Source organism: Hippoglossus hippoglossus, chromosome 6, assembly GCF_009819705.1.
Source record: "Hippoglossus hippoglossus isolate fHipHip1 chromosome 6, fHipHip1.pri, whole genome shotgun sequence".
NCBI lineage: Eukaryota > Metazoa > Chordata > Actinopteri > Pleuronectiformes > Pleuronectidae > Hippoglossus > Hippoglossus hippoglossus.
The window spans coordinates 16,290,232-16,308,610 of NC_047156.1; the positions used below are offsets into that span (position 1 = coordinate 16,290,232).

The 18,379-nt window shown below is 39.8% G+C and overlaps 3 protein-coding genes across 5 annotated transcripts; all 3 read left to right on the forward strand.

The window, feature by feature from the left end:
* The first annotated feature begins 2,414 nt into the window (after window positions 1-2,414).
* On the forward strand, window positions 2,415-8,636 carry LOC117763215 (protein mono-ADP-ribosyltransferase PARP6-like). Its single transcript, XM_034588176.1, has 22 exons — window positions 2,415-2,488; window positions 2,938-3,015; window positions 3,338-3,432; window positions 3,535-3,595; window positions 4,276-4,366; window positions 4,453-4,519; window positions 4,799-4,948; window positions 5,045-5,186; window positions 5,291-5,422; window positions 6,184-6,279; window positions 6,386-6,478; window positions 6,564-6,689; window positions 6,788-6,853; window positions 6,965-7,032; window positions 7,133-7,181; window positions 7,339-7,451; window positions 7,550-7,622; window positions 7,740-7,809; window positions 8,012-8,091; window positions 8,226-8,289; window positions 8,370-8,454; window positions 8,540-8,636. Exons 1-22 carry the CDS (start codon window positions 2,486-2,488, stop codon window positions 8,634-8,636), a joined length of 1,899 nt encoding a protein of 632 aa, XP_034444067.1. The 5' UTR covers window positions 2,415-2,485.
* A 2,064-nt stretch (window positions 8,637-10,700) lies between these two features.
* LOC117762883 (ribonuclease P protein subunit p25-like protein) lies at window positions 10,701-11,937 on the forward strand. The gene has a single exon (XM_034587588.1). The coding sequence runs from the start codon at window positions 11,120-11,122 to the stop codon at window positions 11,765-11,767; it is 648 nt and encodes a 215-aa protein (XP_034443479.1). The 5' UTR covers window positions 10,701-11,119; the 3' UTR covers window positions 11,768-11,937.
* A 2,889-nt stretch (window positions 11,938-14,826) lies between these two features.
* On the forward strand, window positions 14,827-17,730 carry LOC117762884 (cytochrome c oxidase subunit 5A, mitochondrial). Of its 3 annotated transcripts, none has more exons than XM_034587589.1 (5): window positions 14,827-14,991; window positions 15,824-15,940; window positions 16,857-16,978; window positions 17,093-17,205; window positions 17,303-17,730. In XM_034587589.1, exons 1-5 carry the CDS (start codon window positions 14,919-14,921, stop codon window positions 17,412-17,414), a joined length of 537 nt encoding a protein of 178 aa, XP_034443480.1. In that variant the 5' UTR covers window positions 14,827-14,918; the 3' UTR covers window positions 17,415-17,730. The 3 variants fall into 3 exon arrangements, with proteins under 3 accessions (XP_034443480.1, XP_034443481.1, XP_034443482.1); XM_034587590.1 differs by having other exon boundaries at window positions 17,093-17,201; window positions 17,299-17,730; XM_034587591.1 differs by lacking the exon at window positions 17,303-17,730 and having other exon boundaries at window positions 17,093-17,206.
* Window positions 17,731-18,379: the final 649 nt, after the last annotated feature.

Genomic DNA, 18,379 nt, shown 5'->3' on the forward strand with positions numbered 1-18,379 from the left:
TTGAGTGTTTCGCTCCCAGTGAGGGAGCAGCAAGCCGATTGGCTGATGCAGAGCGGAGTGAACGGGCTGGGGGGTAACGTTTGACCATGTCCTGGATGTAGACTGGACCCGATCCGTTCACAGCACAGTACGCAAGTACTGGTGTTTTGAAACGGATGCGGGCAGCCACTGGTAACCAGTGAAGGGAGGGGAGGAGCGGAGTAGTGTGATTAGAGTGGCAATTACCAGTTCTAATGTGTTTTTATACTTTTGTGCTTTTTAATTTCTGTAAATCCCATTGAATGACTTCTGTGATAATTCAAATAAACAAATACAAGCTGCTGTGCCTTAACCTTATGCTATACACAGGAAAAGAACTAAAAGTATAATTAAATCCTTGTGTATATATGCTAAAAAGAAGAAGGTCTGATGTGCTAGGGAGGCTCTCTGTGCTTCCACAATGCAAGAAAAGGGGGATCTTAACTTTTTCTGCTCTTCTACCGTAAAAAATTATGAATAGATTTTGTTTATATATATATATAAACACACTTGTGAAGACGGAACATACTGTACTGTCTTCACAAGGCCAGAATGATAACAAATGAGTGCAAGGGACTTAGAAACGATTACTGAGTCAGACAACATGATATCATTGGACAGATTGTTCCACATATATACTATATATAGTGTGTATATATATATATGTGTGTATGCATGTATGTAGACTATGTGGGCCATGAGCATGTGGCATAAGTATCACACGTTAGTTTTTGCTGTGTTGACAGTGTTAAAATACACCATTTGCTTCGCTTGACGTTAAGCTGCACACAACCACACAGCAAACTTTTCATCCTAACAAATTATTAAATATAATGTATGAATAAATAATTACTTAAATTACTTTTAATTGTGTATTTGCTTGTTATTTTACAATATTTTTTGGAAAGCTTAAACAAATAAAAAAAATCTCATTCAATATAATTGTTTTATATTGTGGATAGTGTGATTGGATTTGGTTTTACAATCAACTTTATTGAATCACCATTTGTGATTTGTGCTATTTTATATAGATTTTTCTTGTTAAGTAAAGCACAAAGTAGAGGTAGCAATGCTATAAATACCATGGTATGTGACACTGGTCCATACTATTGACTTATTCCTATGGAAATACACAGTAAACAAATACAATCCTTTTATGTTTTTCTTGTTCATGTTTGTGTCTTATCTCAATGACACCACCTGTTGAAGGTAAATGAAGGATTAAAAAACATTTATTTCAGTTGACAACCTGATTTTTTCTTATTGCTAAATGTTTCCTGATGTGAAAATCGAAAGTTCAGTTTTCTTGCTGACCTGACTGATGAGAAAAAGTTAGAATAATAAACTAAAGGTGTTTGAAATGAGAAGGGGTGGATACAGCAACACAAAACTGCACATTGTAATACAATATAAACCAATAATCCTGCAGCAGGCACAACCTATGTGAAGCTCTTAGTGTTCTGCAGTTTCTGAAACGTGATCACTCATCCCAGCAGAAGCTTTATTTGCTTTCTATTTGATCAGTTCAGATAAATATTTGACCATGTGCAGCATACAGTATAAAATGCATGGACATTGTGCCCACCCGCTATAATTACACACGGCCACGTAACCAACACCTGCTCTCCTCTAAGTGGATTACTCTGAGAAAAGTACTTGTTGAGAGACGACTTGCACAGATGTATGCAGTCCTGCAAGTGTCTAATCTGACCTGACTGCAGAGCAGCAGGCGACTGCTAACAAGGGTAACTGCCGATTAAGGTCAGACCACAGCACCGCAGACGGACAGGATGACCAATACACACCAAACATCACCTGAATCACCATTCATCAAAATCTGCCACCAGTCATCTGTGTTCACATCACAGGTTCATGAATCTGACTTCTCAAGAGGCTGCAGGACAGTGTGTGGATTTCTTTTTTTTCTCCTCTCATCTTTTACAAAGTATTATTCTTTACATGCATTGCAATGGGCGGCATTCAAATCAAACAGGACTGAGATACTGTAAGTGTGCAATAAAAGCCCTGGAGCTGCAGGTCCTCATCCTCCCTGCCTCTCAGGACCAGGCTCACCTGATTGGTCCGTCGGTATCTGTAGCCAATCACGGGATGTTGAAGTCTGAGACTGAACATGTGGGACTTCCTGCTGTTCAAAACCACAGGGGGAGCGGAGAGCCGGCCAAGCTGTCAAACAGAGATACTCATTTGTTTTGGTAGTTCTGGGGTCAAATATATATCTTCTTTTACAGGATTAAAAGGTTTCTCAAGTGGAATATTTGGAGATTTTCACGTTAAAGAAAGGTAATAACTTTATTTTATGCTTATTCCATCAGCAATATGTTCTTGTCTCTATGGCAGAAGTAGCTGAACTGATTAACTCGCGTATGTTCTGCCAGTTTTTCTGTTTAGTACAGTGGAACGAATCGACTGTTGATTTTTGGTGAAGAAGTGTCACAGAACTGAGTGCATGGTGAGTGTAGTTTTAAATCTCCAGTTCCTCCATCTCAAGTGTCTGAAATATTCAATCAACTGATCAGTGGGTTAAAAGAAAATCAATATTTGACAATTTTGAGAATAAATCAGTGGTTGAAGTAATTTTTTCAACAAAAAAGCAGCTTCTGTTCTGGTTCCAGATATAAATATTTGCAGCTTTTGAATTGAATATCTTTAGTTTAAAAATATAGAATAGATAGAAACTGACCCTGGGTCATTTTATTAATAAAACAATTAGCCAGAAACATAATTTGCAGATAAATTGATTGAAATCATCAAAAACATTATCATTCAATTTCTCAAACACTTATATTACATGTTATATTACACTGAGCAGTATATTGACGTGGGGTTGACAGAGGGAACTGATTATCTGCATAAATAAGGGGATATTTTGATTGACAGCTTTTCCCATTAACCCGACAGGAGACTGAGTGCCAACAGCCGACAGAGAGCCAGACTGATGAGAACAGTGACACAGGGGAGATCCTGTGTGGAATACAGGTAAACATCACTTTCAGTCACCTCCTGGTAGCTCTATGGATATTACTGCAGCATATGATTTTTAAAAAGCTCTAATTATTGTGTTTATGGAAGTTGGAATGGAAAATACTTTTGTTTGCCACATATAGTTTGATCATATGAAAATGCTGAATAGAGGGTGAAACGATAAAGTGTTGTGTCCTCAGAAACGTTTTGTGATGATGGTAGTAACAACCGTCTTCTCAGCTATTGTTAAGAACTCTGAGTGGTTTAATCCGTCAGTGCCCTGCGGAGCTGAGCTGTTTGCACCATAAGGTGAGTGTGTTAGTGTTTGTCTTGGCAGGAGAGTTCCTCCACGGACCTGTATCACCACCCTCAGCTGGAGACGGACATCGAGGCCGTCAGGGCTCTGTATTCTGACTCTGGGGTCTCTGTCAGGTGAACGTCTGAACATCTTCTCTCATCCATGGAACTGAAAATGAAGAGAAACCTGCCGCTCTTCTACATCATCTAATGTTCTCCTCAATCTTCTTCTGTTAGGGTATATCGACCAATCGATGCTGTGGACGTTGATTTAAACATTAACGCCAACTTTCTGGATGTGAGTTCATTTTACTGTTCTGTTCTAAATGTTACAGTCAAAAGTTCTGTCAGCATTTCATAATTAGAATGATACAGCCCCCTGCACCGAATTGCATGCACTATGTATCAGTATCAGTTTCATGAATTATTCACTAAGAAAATAAAATGTAAAAAAAAAACCTATCTCCCTATGACAAAGAAAGGGATCTAAAAGATACTAGATCCACTTCTTTGACAAAATATAATGGGGTTCTTTCTTGGCCGGTGTTTCATCTGTTCTTTAGTTTTTGCGTAATCCTGCTGATGAACAAACAAAGCAACAAACAAAAGTTGAATGGCGCTCAGTAGAGCACATCCCTCCTTCTTGGCTCATGTCCCATCCTTCCAGGGAGATTCATAGAAATCTGTTCTGTAGTTTAAACATTCCTGCACATCCTTTTTCACAACATTCACAAATTTAACTTAACACACTAACTATGCATCTTCAGAAAATTTAACACACACTCTAATGGGTCACTAATACATTTTTAGCACAATTATATAATGATAATATTAGGTTGGTTATCATCCCAGAACCTTTTCTGATTTGTCTTTGGGGTCATTGTTCATTGTTAAAACACCCGTTTGCATCCAAGATTTAATTTCTTGGCTCACTTCTCTGTCTGTGGGCCTGTTCATGCTGCTTGTGTGTGTCCACAGGAGGAGGTGGCCAACGCCTGGAGGATTGACCCGTCAGAGCCCATTGTTATCCGTCTGCACTTCTCTCTGTCTCAGTATCTGGATGGACCCGGTGAGCGTCTGCAACACTGCTGCAAAATAACTGTGCAGTAAATATAGTGTGAGGTGCGGCTGATGAAATGATGTTTCCCACTGCAGCACCTTCAGTTGAAGTCTTCCAGCCTTCCAACATGGATCACTTCAGGCTCGGGAACCAACTGCAGAAGTGAGTGCCATATGTACAGGACTGATCCCAGGTGTGAACATATAAGTATACACAACATATAAGTACGCAAGAACAGAAAATATAAGTACACAACACAATAAGTACTCAAAACATAGTACACAGTACAACATAGTATGCAGTCATAAGGCACACGGTGGATAGGATGAGAGTAGCACAAACCGGAATTGTGCAAAAATGGATTGGATAAAGTGTTGTAAGATTTCATCCCTTATTATTTATATATAATTCAATGCTTTACTGACGTGTTCTCTTCCCCAGTATTCTCGCAGTTTTCATATCTCGGGTGTGGGACCACCTGACCAACGAGAAGATTGTGGTCCAGCAGAAGCGCAGACACAGCTGGTTCAGGCCGAGTGGAACCATCAAGAAATTCCGAGCTCGACTCAGCATCTGGTTGCCACTGTCAAAGTAAGAGGGGACTTCAGGAATCCAGCTGTTTCATGTCTGACTGGATCTGCTGTTGGATAAGTGTTCACCTCTCTGTTCCCTCCTCACTGTGAGCAGGTCAAATGAGCTCCAGCCTCCATCTATGAAAGGAAGAGTTTTTTTACCAGGCATCAAACTGAGCCGATTCACAAATCACACGACCTACTACACCATCAAGAATCCCAGAGGAGAGCTCTTCACCTACACTCCCAGTGGGAAGGTGAGGACTCCCTCCAGATGGCCTAACTGCTGTGTGTGCAACAGTCTTACTGGTTTTTGTAATTTATTTATTCACTAAAAGTGTTTGTGTGTCTTCTTCCACAGAGGGTGTTGGTGTCAGCAGTGAAATCATCAGCACAGCTCAGCACCAAACATCTGATAGAGCTGCTCTTCTCCTCCCAGGCCATCGGACACTGTAAGACCACCCCCACTCTGCAGCATGGCTTCTTAGTGCAGGTAAAGCCTTGTCCCAATACGGTCCACTATAAATGTTATTATTGTAAACATGATACATTTCAAAGTGTTGATACTTTGCCGAGGATGTTTTTGTTACAAATGTTTCTCCCACCTCACGTTTGTGCATGAGGAAGATGAATAAATGAATGTAGGCCAACAAACACCTGTATTCACTGATATACATGTATAATATATTAATGTGGAGATAAAAACAACCATTCTGCGTTTAACAATAATCAGTAGACTACAAATGTTTAAACCATATTTCAGGAATTCTTATTTTAGTTTGACTTCATATGAAGTTGATTGTGAGGAATAATAAAAGCAATATCTTTCATGTGGTAAAATGAAATGAAATGTAAATGAATAATTGCTAAATCACTGATAAATGGCTTTTAAAAATAACTTATATAAGGTTTGTTGTGACCTTTGACACCAGCCTGTCCAGCCATGCAAATTGCAGCACCTCAGTCATTGAGATATTCTTCCACGAGGAGGTTTCCACCCCTGTCTGTTTGTTTATTGGTTAGTTCCCATGTTTGTTTGAAAGCAAGTTTTCACAAAAACTACTGGACGGATTCCCACAAAACTTGGTGGAAGGATGCAGTATTTTATTATTAAACTTTCTGTAACATTTCTTTAAATGGTGAAGCAGATTCTATGATGCTTCTGATGTGTGGAGTCTGTTTCCTGGGCCCACACTTAAACAGTTTCATCTCTGGGTGTGTGTTTTTAAGGCATTATGATTTACTTGTACACAGATAATGAGGTACGCTGAGCAGAGAATGCCGACGCTGAATGAATTCTGTGTGGTGTGTGATGAGCGACATGTGTTTCAGAACGGCCCCATGTTAAAGGTACGCTGCTGCAAAGAAATTAACAGTCAATTGATGAAATAATAATAAAGCAGAATTTTCAAATCCAGGGGAGCCTTTGTCACTATTCTGTTTTGTGTGTTTGCAGCCTGCAGTTTGCACCAGGGAGCTGTGTGTGTTTTCCTTCTATACACTGGGGGTCATGTCTGGAGCTACGGAGGAGGTTGCTACCGGTGCAGAGGTTGGTAACACACGGACACTTTAAACACAAAGCATTAGGGATCACAATAAGATTTATGTGTGAAATAGAATCCCTGTTCTTGCAGGTGATTGACCTGCTGGTTGCTATGTGTAGAGCTGCTCTTCAGTCTTCACGCAAGAGCATCATATTTGAGCCGTACCCCTCTGTCGTTGATCCATACAACCCCAAAGCCCTGGCCTTTACTCCTAAGGTATAAACAATCCAACTTTTTGATTGATTAATTTGAAATTGATTATTTAATATGTCAGGTTTTAAGTTCTGAAAGATTCTTGTCATTTGTTGTGGCAGAGAAAGAGCTACGACCGGCTGCAAAAAGCCCTGGACAGTGTCTTATTAGTCAGGAGGATGGCACAGGTGACTGATCTGAAAATCAATCCTACACCAGTGATCCCATTAACACTCGTCTTCTTCAGAGAATAACCTGAAAGGTGTTGAATGTCTTCCTGACGTTCATTTCATTTCCAGGGTCCATATTCTGAAATAAGGAAGCAGATGGACAAGTTAGATCCTCTCGCTTATCCCCTGCTACAATGGTGAGTGCTACAAACTAAACTAGTGTCTCACTCCTGTAGTTGCTCTATTTAACTTGTAATAATGTCATATTCACGTGCGTGTTTGTGTGTTTGACAACAGGATTTTAGCGAGCAACAGGTCCCACATTGTCAAGCTTCCACTGCACAAGGTACGACAGAGCCGTTCACTGTTAGAACATTACGTTTTCACACAGTAGCTACACGTTTTATAGCCGAAGTTAATATTTTTCCTGCAAAATGTTTAGATCATATTCTGTGTTTCATACGCTGGATAATGTTTTTTTAATCCCTTTCTGCACAATATAGCAACTGAAGTTCATGCACACGCCCCATCAGTTCCTGTTGATCAGCAACCCTCCGTCCAAAGAGGCTCGATTCCAAACTGCCAGGAAACTTTATGGCAGCACCTTCGCTTTCCAGTGAGTAAAATCAAAGCTGTAATACTGCAAAAAATATATAATAATATAAATTTTATATGCGGCTTCATTTGATCAGCCCTGATTCTTTCATCTTTCAGTGGTTCCCACATTGAAAACTGGCACTCTATTCTAAGAAACGGGCTGGTTAATGCCTCATACACCAAACTACAGGTAGAGTGTGTAAACACCAAGGTCTATGCATTTCACAGTGGAGATTTCAACCCACAAGAGTATTATATATTCATTTGGACCTTTAAAAGTGATTTTAAAGTACTTTTTCTATTTAAGCTTCACGGAGCTGCATATGGGAAAGGCATCTATTTGAGTCCTATCTCAAGCATATCTTTTGGATATTCAGGTAAGAATGCACACTTGATATTATTATTATTATAAATAATAATAATATTAAATGGGATTAGTTAGTATAAATATAAAGCCCATTTCAATCACTTGTAGAATGGTTTGCATATAAAACTAATGTAATATCTATACATAATATATAATCATTCTGTATATTATTGCTTTTCAGTTTTTGAAACATATTCTTTCTCTTTGTGCAGAGATGGGGAAAGGTCGACACCAAATAACTGCCAGAGAAGATCTCCTAAAGAAATACAATCGAATGAACAAAGTCAAACAGGTACAGTTGATTATCGTTCACATTTGTTCAGGCTGAGCTCATACGCTCCTCGTACATCAACATCTTCTTTTGTTGGATTCTAATCCTGATTCTAATCCTGTCTAAACAAAGATAATTTCTAATCTTTGTTTTAGGAAGAGCCGGGGCAAGCAAGGTTTCTGCAGAGCAGCTACCTGAACTGCATTGCACTCTGTGAAGGTAAATATGGAAAATGTAGTGTAGCAAAGAGCTTTGATTTGTTAATATTAGTGTGTGACATTTTTTTATGTCTCTAACAGTCATTACTTCAAAAGACCTTCAAAAGCATGGGAACATTTGGGTGTGTCCGATATCTGACAACGTGTGCACACGCTTCCTCTTTGTGTGAGTGAAATATAAAGCAGCAGACAAGTAACCCTCCAACTATCTATGGACTATCTATATTCCATGTTTGTCTTTTCCTTCTCAGGTATGAAAATGGTCAGGTGGGAGATGTCCACATCAACACTCAGGAAGCCGCGATCCACAGGGAAATTTTACAAGTAATTGCTTCAAAGCCGTGCTGAGAAAACAAACATGCACATGTGGCGTATAGCAACATTTCTTTATGATGTACATTTCATATAAAAACACGGACCAAGAGTAAATCTAAACATTTACAGATTTTGACAGATGTGACAAGTGAATAATCCTGTTTCTAACTCAAAGGAGGGAAAATACTCCACAAATCTGAATAAGGGATCTCTTCTATATTTTATCATGTGTGATTATATTAGATGAAAGAGATGAAGTGTTGAGTTGTTGAATCGAGCACCTGTAAAACCTTTATTTGCCTTGTACCTGATATCATTTAAATGTATCTACTGCCAGTCTTATAGAAACATTTTTATTTGAACACATTTTTTAAAATAAACTTCTACAATATTTGTTTGCAACAGATCAAATGTTTTCATCTTTCTTGTTAATGCAGTTTGCCCAAAATAGCAAAGGCCCATTTTACTTGTTATTTGTGTAATACATGTGTTGCACCACAAGATGGAGGTGTAACAGATAACAAGTCTCTATGTGGAATCATCATTATCGCCAAAGAGCTAATAACTGTGCTGATATGACACTCATGATTCAACCTGTGGAGACTGTTACAGCTGGATAACACTGTGACCACATTCAAATCGTAGGTGTTGGGCCTGTGTCTGATTCTTATTTCAGTTCAAATAAAATTTGACGTCAAACACAAAAATATAAATCATGTACTTTACACTGAAAACCCTAATATGATGAAACGAGTGATTTCTATCAAAAATCACAATTTTCAGTCATGATGATTATACTATAATTCACTGTTGGACATTTAATTGACACTTATGCTCAGTGGATTATTCTCCTGGGTGCCAGCTGCCAATTGCCCTGGGTGATATAGACAGTGCTAAGAATGCCATTGTTCGAGTCAGTGAATAACAAGAAGCGCACACCATCCTTTGAGGCAGAAATGCACCATTATAACAGTGTACTGGTTCCATATGAGCCCCACAGCTGCTTCCCCACCAATGAAAACACATCTGTTTGCAAAAGAGATCTTCTCTTACAAGTGCTGCCTTTTTGATCATTTCATTTACAAGTTTGGCTTAAAGGGATAGGTCAAGCGAAAAATTAAAGTCTACTCACCACTATGCTGATGGAGGGGTGGGTGAAGTGTTTGAGTCCACAAAACACTTTTGGAGTTTCAGGGGTAAACAGTGTTGCAGCAGAATCCAATATAATTCAAGTAAATGGTGACTCATATCTTCCTCTGGAGACACATTCGTGCTTGGATCACAGAGGACATTAAGGGGGAAAAAATGATGTAAATGACGCTGTTTCGAGCTGATTGTGATTGTCTGCGCTCCCGGACACTTGGATGAAGCCCCAGAAACAGTTGTTTTTTTTTACGTTTGAAGAATCGGTCACTGATTTACTTGAATTGTATTGGATTCTGCTGCCACACTGTTTACCCCTGAAACTCCAAAAGTGTTTCGTGGACTCAAACACTTCACCCACCCCTCCATCGGCATAGTGGTGAGTAGATAATGAGTGAATTCTCATTTTTGGGTGAACTATCCCTTTAAGCAGCCGCTCCGAGGTGTGATTGTGTCTGAAATGCCATTGACTCAAATTTACGTAGCGAGCATTTTCTGGGTCAGCCCAGCTGGCGATGGACTGAAGGGAGCAGAGCTGTGAAGTTGCTGGAACAGCCCAAAGGAAGACATTTCTCAAGGACCATATGGCTCTGTGATGATAGTGCAGAGGGGAAGTTGTCTCCAAACACATGATATTTCTGTATATTGGCACAGCTACTGAAAATATTTCTTTATATCTTTACCCCAAAGGAGATTTTTTTCCAGAGGTTGATGAAATATCTACAAAAATGCACATTAAGAAAATCAACAAAACGTGACAATCACGACCCAATCGTTTGAAACAAAGAATTGTTTCAACTACATGCCTTGTTAAATCTCATTAACTCATGTTTATTCATCTGTATGATTCAAGCAACCATACAGACAAATAAAATCTCTGAGCCCTCGAGGGTTTAACAAAAGCTTCCCCCCCTCCAAAAACCAACAGCCCAGAATGTGACAGACATTGTTAAATGTTGCATGTGCCTTTAAGAGCACTATGTCCCACTCTACATGTCTCGCTCCGAGCCTCATATGTGTTTGTTGGCATCAGCTGTCCTCAGAGCTGAATAGAGCAAGGACATCTTTTCCTTCTGTCAATGGGATTAGAGGAAGAAATGCTCTCTTCATTCTGCTGCCTGTCATCTAAGTACTGTGGAGACAAAATGGAAACGCTGTGTAGACAGAAGACAGAAGATCAAGATAAGTCACAAGTTTGAATTTCAAAGCTGCTCAGTTTTTTAGTTTCTTGCACAAATGAACAAGAGGCAAATCTTCAGATCTCGAGGTATGTATGGATATAACCAAGGCTGCAGGCTCAGAGACATCATCCTCAGACATCATCCTCTCCTCAGCATCCTCTTTTGGGGCTTTCTACTGAACTCACGGGTCAGATGAGGAGTTCAAATGCTGCATGCAGCACTGCAATGGAGCCACAGGCTGCATCCCTCAACCCCTGTGTCCCGTCCTCCTCTGTGTCTTCAAAACTTGGCCAGAGCAACTACAGGAGAATCAGCCGCACAGAGGACAGCAGTGTTTATCCCATCCCTGGCCTGGCAGATGACATTCTGCACATGAGAGTGAAAGAGGGAAGCAAGATCCGCAATTTACTGCGGTTTGTGACAGCTCGCATGCACGGGGAGGGGAGAGACAGCGGGACATCTCTGAGGCAGGTGGTCTTCACTGGCTCAGGTAGGGGAGTCACCAAGACTATCACCTGCGTGGAGATCCTGAAACGTAAAGTGGGAGGGCTGCACCAGGTGTCCAAAATCTACTACAAGACAGTGAATGAGGTTTGGGAGAGTCCACAGCAGGGAGCTGCAGGGACAAGCACGCAGAGGACGGTCCCTGCCATCTGTATCCTGCTCTCTAAAGACCCCCTGGATCCCCAGGAGCCTGGATACCAACCTCCACAGTCCCTGGGTGTTCCTGCAGAGGACACAGAGAGACGCAGGGCTCTGCTCAGGCCAGCTCACAGTCCGTCCTCAGAGGACAGAGCCAAGAGACTGTGTCAGGACGACTGGGGCATGTGGTCCCCCTGAACAAACCAGGTCTCACTGCAGATTGAAAATTTCTATTTGTTAGACTTGGTTATTTTATCATGCCTGTCAGCAACATCAAATTTGAAAGAGAATATGAAATAACTGAATTTAAATGTGTATGATTTAATGTTTATGTACAAACAATAAATAGATAAGCATCATAATTAATGTTTGTATGGAGGTTCATTATATAAGAATTATATAATTATAAGGACAACTGGACGAACAACAATTTTTTTTCGGATAAAGACGTTTTTTTTCATTTGAGAGAAAAGTGTTGGATGAAGATGTTACGTTCTGCACAGAACTGATTTTGTTATTGGGAGATGGACAGACATTTTTGCCCTTATTTTTATCAAGAACTATACAAATATAATAAGATGTTATAGGGTGGTGATACTTTACTTTGAACATTTTAACTTTTTCCCATATAATTGTATAGGAGTTGCAGTGGATCACAATTAGCCTACAAATAAGTTATAATTCTGAATTTAAACTTGCATATTTTAATGTTTATGTGGATTAATTATATTATAATTATAGTGTATAGTTAAAAGGACAATTAGAAAACAATACATTTTCAAGATAAAGAATTTTTACTACATTTTTCTGACTTATTTTTAATGAAGAACTACATCTATATAATTATATATTATGGACTGATATTACATTAACATTGCTTTACTTTTTCTTCTTTCTTTCTTTTCTTTATCCATTGTCTTTATTTGTTTGTATTTATATAGACACACACACACACACACACACACACACACACACACACACACACACACACACACACACACACACACACACACACACACACACACTGTAATTGTATAAGAGTTGTGAGAATCGATATGTAACTGAAAATAACTCTGAATTTAAACTTCAGCTTGTGATTCCATGTTTATGTAGGTCACACCTACCTCCAAAAGAAAAATTGAAAGACGTTCTATCAATTCATAATCCACAGTATTGCATCAGAATGCAGCTTTACTGAGAATATAAAAACACCATGATATTCTAAATGATTTGTACATACATGCATGTTGAGATTTAAATCAGTCTGTTGCGTCACCAACTTTGTAATTATTATTAGCAGCAATGAGTGTATGGTCATATTCTGATGCCATCAAAGCACCATAAAAGTACACACAGTTAGTGAAAGCTGTAAATATAAACATCTTTGCCATGTTTTCTAACATAATAATGGATGATAAGACAAGAATGTTTTGGTTAAATCTTGACTGATGGATTGGTCATCACTGAAATAAATAAACTAGTTTTGGAAATGAATCCCAGCTTATGTTCTGTGTTGGTAAGTATAGATGGATCTTTTATTGGAACAAATACCTTTCAGAACAAATGCAGTTCAAAACAAATCTATGGTTTTAATGCACCTGCACCTAAAACTGTCAGTGGTCAGTTGATTTTGAATCCAGGTCACTTAGTCCTCCGTCAGTTACACTGACACACAGCACAGTGGGAAATTAGTATTCAACACCACAAGGCTGATAACTGACAGAGTGTAGTTTGTATACTTCAAACCTTTATAAAAATCTGATATTGCTTTGGGAATTACTGTGTTTAATGGGGTCAAAGGTGAGGAAAGCTGTTTGACGTTGCCGTTGACTACGTGTTTATTTTGGCGATTGCAGTTTGCGGCGCTGTTGAGATCATATCATTATATGAATCAGTGTTGAGTGTCTGGGAAATATTAGAAATACATCTCTGTATAATGTAACACAGTTCAAAAAACAAGTTTAAAGGGACATTAGTGCCGTTGTTAACTAGGTGTATGTGCAAAGATTTCAAGTATAGGTTTAATGTTTAGATTTTTTCTATCTGGCCCCCACAGAGCCCTGATCCCAACATCAGAGGACAATGAAACAGGTAATCCACAGAGGAACTATGGCAAATCTTCCAAGATAAAATGAAAAAGAAAAACTTTACCAATCATGTTGAAAACTGTTGTACAAATGTACCTGAGAGAACTGGTGCTATTTTAACTTGGTCACACCAAACACTGATTTGATCTTTTTCGGATGCTGTTGATAAAGTGAATGAGAGGAAGAGGAGGCTGCAGTGCGCGGAGATGGCATCTGAGGCAGAGCAACGTGGCTGAAAAGCAACAGTCCCCCCCAGTGGAGGTTGGCTGCAGGTGTTTTATTGCAACATCCACCATCAGGTTGCTCAAAGATCTAGGTATCCGTGGACAAGCCCTGCACCAGACCATAAATGGAGCGACGCCTGCGAGCTAGATCAGGCAGTCAACTCGCGCTGCGCTGCTCCAATCATGTGACATACATCATGTGACATACCTCTCCACAACCATCTATAATACACACCTATTTAAGCAGAGAGACATTTCCCATCATCCCCTTTTGCTCGCACTGCTGCTGCAGTATCGCTACCAGTTGCTTCAGCCCCTCCACCCCCCCCCAGCATCCACCTGTAGGCTCCGAAGGGGGGGGGGGGGGGTTACAAGTATTTGCTCGTCACTCCCATCATTCCTGTGTAATCATATGGGGGAGTGACTTAGTTGGAGCCTAGACGCCAAAACACCAAACCTGTTCTACTGCTGCAATAAACGTTTGGACGCGAGTTGTCTGACTGAACTGAAACTTCAGGGACGTCTGAGCGCTGCAGTGGCTCTGGATCAGGGGGAAAGACCCCAAGTGGGCCCCAAGGTGTCAGGGACACACACCCAGGTCTGATCAACCCCTGGTGGGCCTGCCTCATCAAAGGGTGTCATGTGATTTAAAGGCCGAAACACATACTGACACTAAGGTAAACAACTGATGATTCGTCTTAAACATCTGCTGGTGGTTGGCAACTTCACATCAAACTACAGCAGAACACCTTCAAACATACAAGGGATATTCACCATACTGTCATATCCTCTAAAAAAATCAGTTTACCATATTAATATTAAATCAATACATGAATAAAGAATTAAGTTGTATTGCCTATAACCTCTGAACAATGTCAAAGTCAGAAGCAGGGGGGGTCAAAAGTACAGGAAAAAAATATCAATGGGCTGTGTTCGCGCATGCGCAGAAGCGGAGCGCGTACGTGCCGGGCTAAGCTAGCTGGTGTTAGCTTCCTCCTGCCAACCGTCACTGATTTGTTTAGCTGGCAGCGCCGCAACATGTTCAGAGCCGCCGTCCGACTCTCTGTCTCCGGCGTCCGGAGTTTAGCCCGTGCGGGGCCCGGATGCCAAGGTACGGTCTCAGCGTGTTTACCACTTACTAATGTTGCTTCGTTATTCAACAGCATGTTCGATATTTCTAGGAAGCTCTAGCGGAAATTCAAACGTGGCTAGCATGCTAGTGCTAACTCAGCCGGCGTAAGGGTCACTTAAAACTATAAACCTCACCATCAGTGTGTGTCACTTCACGTGTATTGTGGTGTAACAAAGACAACATACACACAGTTTGACTGTTGGCTGATCTGAAATCAGCCCGGGGTGGAGCGCGGCCGGGTCCATGTCCTTGCAATGACCCGTTTAGAGAGCTCACACTCGGGGCCCTGTAGTTGTGCTTCCGATGCTAGCCGCTAACATGCTAGCTAGGTTAGTAAGGTTAAGTTACTGTTTCCGTGTTCAGCCGACTAGTTAGTCTCTGAGACAGTAACATGGATATCAACCTGTGCTTTGCTGTGGACAGTAACAAACAGGAAACGTATTAATATTATTATTATAGTTTGGGCTGCAGTGATGCTACTAAAGCTTTAAGAAATGAAGAAGTTGAATGAGGCATATATACACATATTGGATATTTACAATCAATGTTGACTTAGTAATCGATTCCCACATTGATTTGAATATATGATCAGGACCATAGTACAGAGAGTGTTTCTTCAGTGTGTTTTCAGCCTGTACGGTCATATCAGGACAGCCACATTAGCTTCCACACAGCATTTGTCCTTTACCTCCTCGCTCACTGTAGATACCCTTCAAGGCACAGTTTGCCCTCCTGCACCACCTGAAACCAGAGGCCGCTGCTTTATTTTAGTGCTGTCATTAACTGTAACTTTTATTGTTTCATTCTGCAGCTCCCTTGGCATCGAGATGTTACTCGCATGGGAAGCAGGAGACAGATGAGGAGTTTGATGCCCGCTGGGTCACCTATTTCAACAAGCCAGACATCGATGCGTGGGAGCTGAGAAAAGGTACGTTAATACAACAGTAGTGACCCTGAACCACTAAAGATGCAAACCCTGAAAATTATAAGCAATTAGTATAAATTAAGAATGATTTCATAGTGTCATTGCAAAGTTTAAATAGAACAGTACTTATTATGAGTCAAACTGTTATATTTGAACCTTTCAAACATGCGTTAATTCATAACGGACATAAGTTTGAGTACAGATACCAAATTGCATGTTTTGGTATCGGTACTCAAATGTTATCAAACATTCACTTCTAGTAGGTCAGGAAACTAAAACACTAAATTTTATGTTCTTCATATAAGAGAAATAATAAAGTACAAATCTGGCATGTGAAGGGTCGACAGAATCAAACATCTCTTCTTTGACATGTTCTTTTACACTTAACACGTTCTACTCCTCGTGGGGTATGGGATGTAGTATCACTGATTGGTCAACGGTGGCACACAAGACACCTAATTATCTGAGGAGCTCATACTTTTTAGGAAAGTTTCCCCGTGCACACTGGCACAATAGTGTACGTGTCACCTGACCGGTCTCCTCAGTCAACCTTGAAAAATAACAAACATGTTTTCCACTGAGCTTTGAAGATCTTACGGTCAGGATGCCCTGACTTGAACAACACATGGAAAAAACTTTTTAGTGGAATTAGCTTATTATTGATCATTTCATACACAGGATTTTTTCACATTAGAATGATGAAGAATATCATCAGCCTTTTACTATTATTAATAATAGAAAACTTTATGTATGTAGCAAAGTGCTTAACAGGAAGAAAAATGGAAATTAAAAGCAGTGAAAATAAGAGAAAGGGATAATATACAGTTACACAAAAATAAATCCCAATAAAAGTGTTCCAATATGTAAATGTGACTCCTGCCTCTGTTCTCTGATTCAATAGTGTAATTTTCTCCCTCAGGTATGAACACATTGATCGGTTATGATCTGGTACCTGAGCCAAAGATTCTTGAGGCAGCACTGAGAGCCTGTCGGAGGTTAGACGACATGGCCAGCGCTGTCCGAATTTTGGAAGCTGTGAAGGTAAGAGGAAAGCTTCCGAGCTGAGAAATAATTACAGGAAACTTACCCAGCCAACAACTTTGCAGTCATTTCAGTTAATGGTTAATATGATTTACCATTGATTTATTTCTTCAGCACAAAGCCGGACCTCATAAAGAGATCTACCCATACCTGATCCAAGAGCTGCAGCCCACATTAGATGAGCTTGGCGTCTCCACACCTGAAGAGCTCGGCATTGACAAACTTTAAAAGAGTAGGTATTAAATTCAATGCATTTCTTTTTCTCTCTCTCCATCCTCCATGTAAGGTTGCATTTAAAATAAATATTTGTTTGTTTTATTTTTTCCAGATATCAGACGGTGGAGATCCCGAGGATGGAACCCTTGTACTTAAATGTTTGCCTCATATAATACATGTGATATTTAATTTGGCCTTTATTAAGTTCTTTTGCTTGTAAAATATTGATGAACCTAATAAAGGAAAATGTATCTTTATTGAGTGTGTTCAAAGTATTTTTGAAAAATCTGAAATGGTACTAGGACACGGTGAGCAACGCTTGTTTACATGTGGCTTTAATTGGGAGCAGGGCGTCACTTTACACTGCATGTTGTCTGAGTGTGTCTAGACACTCACGAGGGTCCCATTCTGCCTCCAGGGAGCAGCGTTTCCACATGAATGTAAACATCATTCTACTGTATTAGGTTTAGATGGAAACTGTTTTCATTTCAGGGAGAAATTTGCATGCCGATGAAATAAACTTGTTCAAATGGAAATTGGCGTTATGTCATTATCAGCACAACTGGACTATTGCAGACATTTTTAAACAGAAAGCAATTCTTACAGTTCATGGTAAATTGGAAGTAGCTTAGTAGTATTGTCTTTAAATGGACTGGAGGTGACTAGAGTGCTGATGACCCTTGTTACATTATTTATGGAGCTTTAAAAGGCTCTAGTGTCTTCTCTTGAGAGATGATTGCACTCCATATAATAACCAATTCCACATAATGAGGATTCAAACTATTTCTATCAATCATTGATATTGACACATACCACATGTTTTAGATATTCCTTATATATTCACTATTACTGTGTAAGTCAATTTTCTGTTTACTTGTTTATTTAAAAAAAGTCACCATTCTGTCATGCTAAGAAAAAAAAAAAGCTTAATTCAATATTATGTTGGAAACTCAAATACCAACAAGAATGTTCTGCAAAGCATTTTATTATTCCTTGTTAGAAAGTTGAAGTTTAAAGTCAAGCACAGTCTGGGCTTTATATCCTTGCAATGGCCCCTTTTAAAAGCCGCGACTGATCCTTTTTTCTACCAGACTGTGAGAATGAATTGTACTTCCTCTCTAAGTGGCTCCGCCCAGGATGTTATCTTTTCACCTCAGTCTGTTGAAGGATTTCCATGAAACTTGG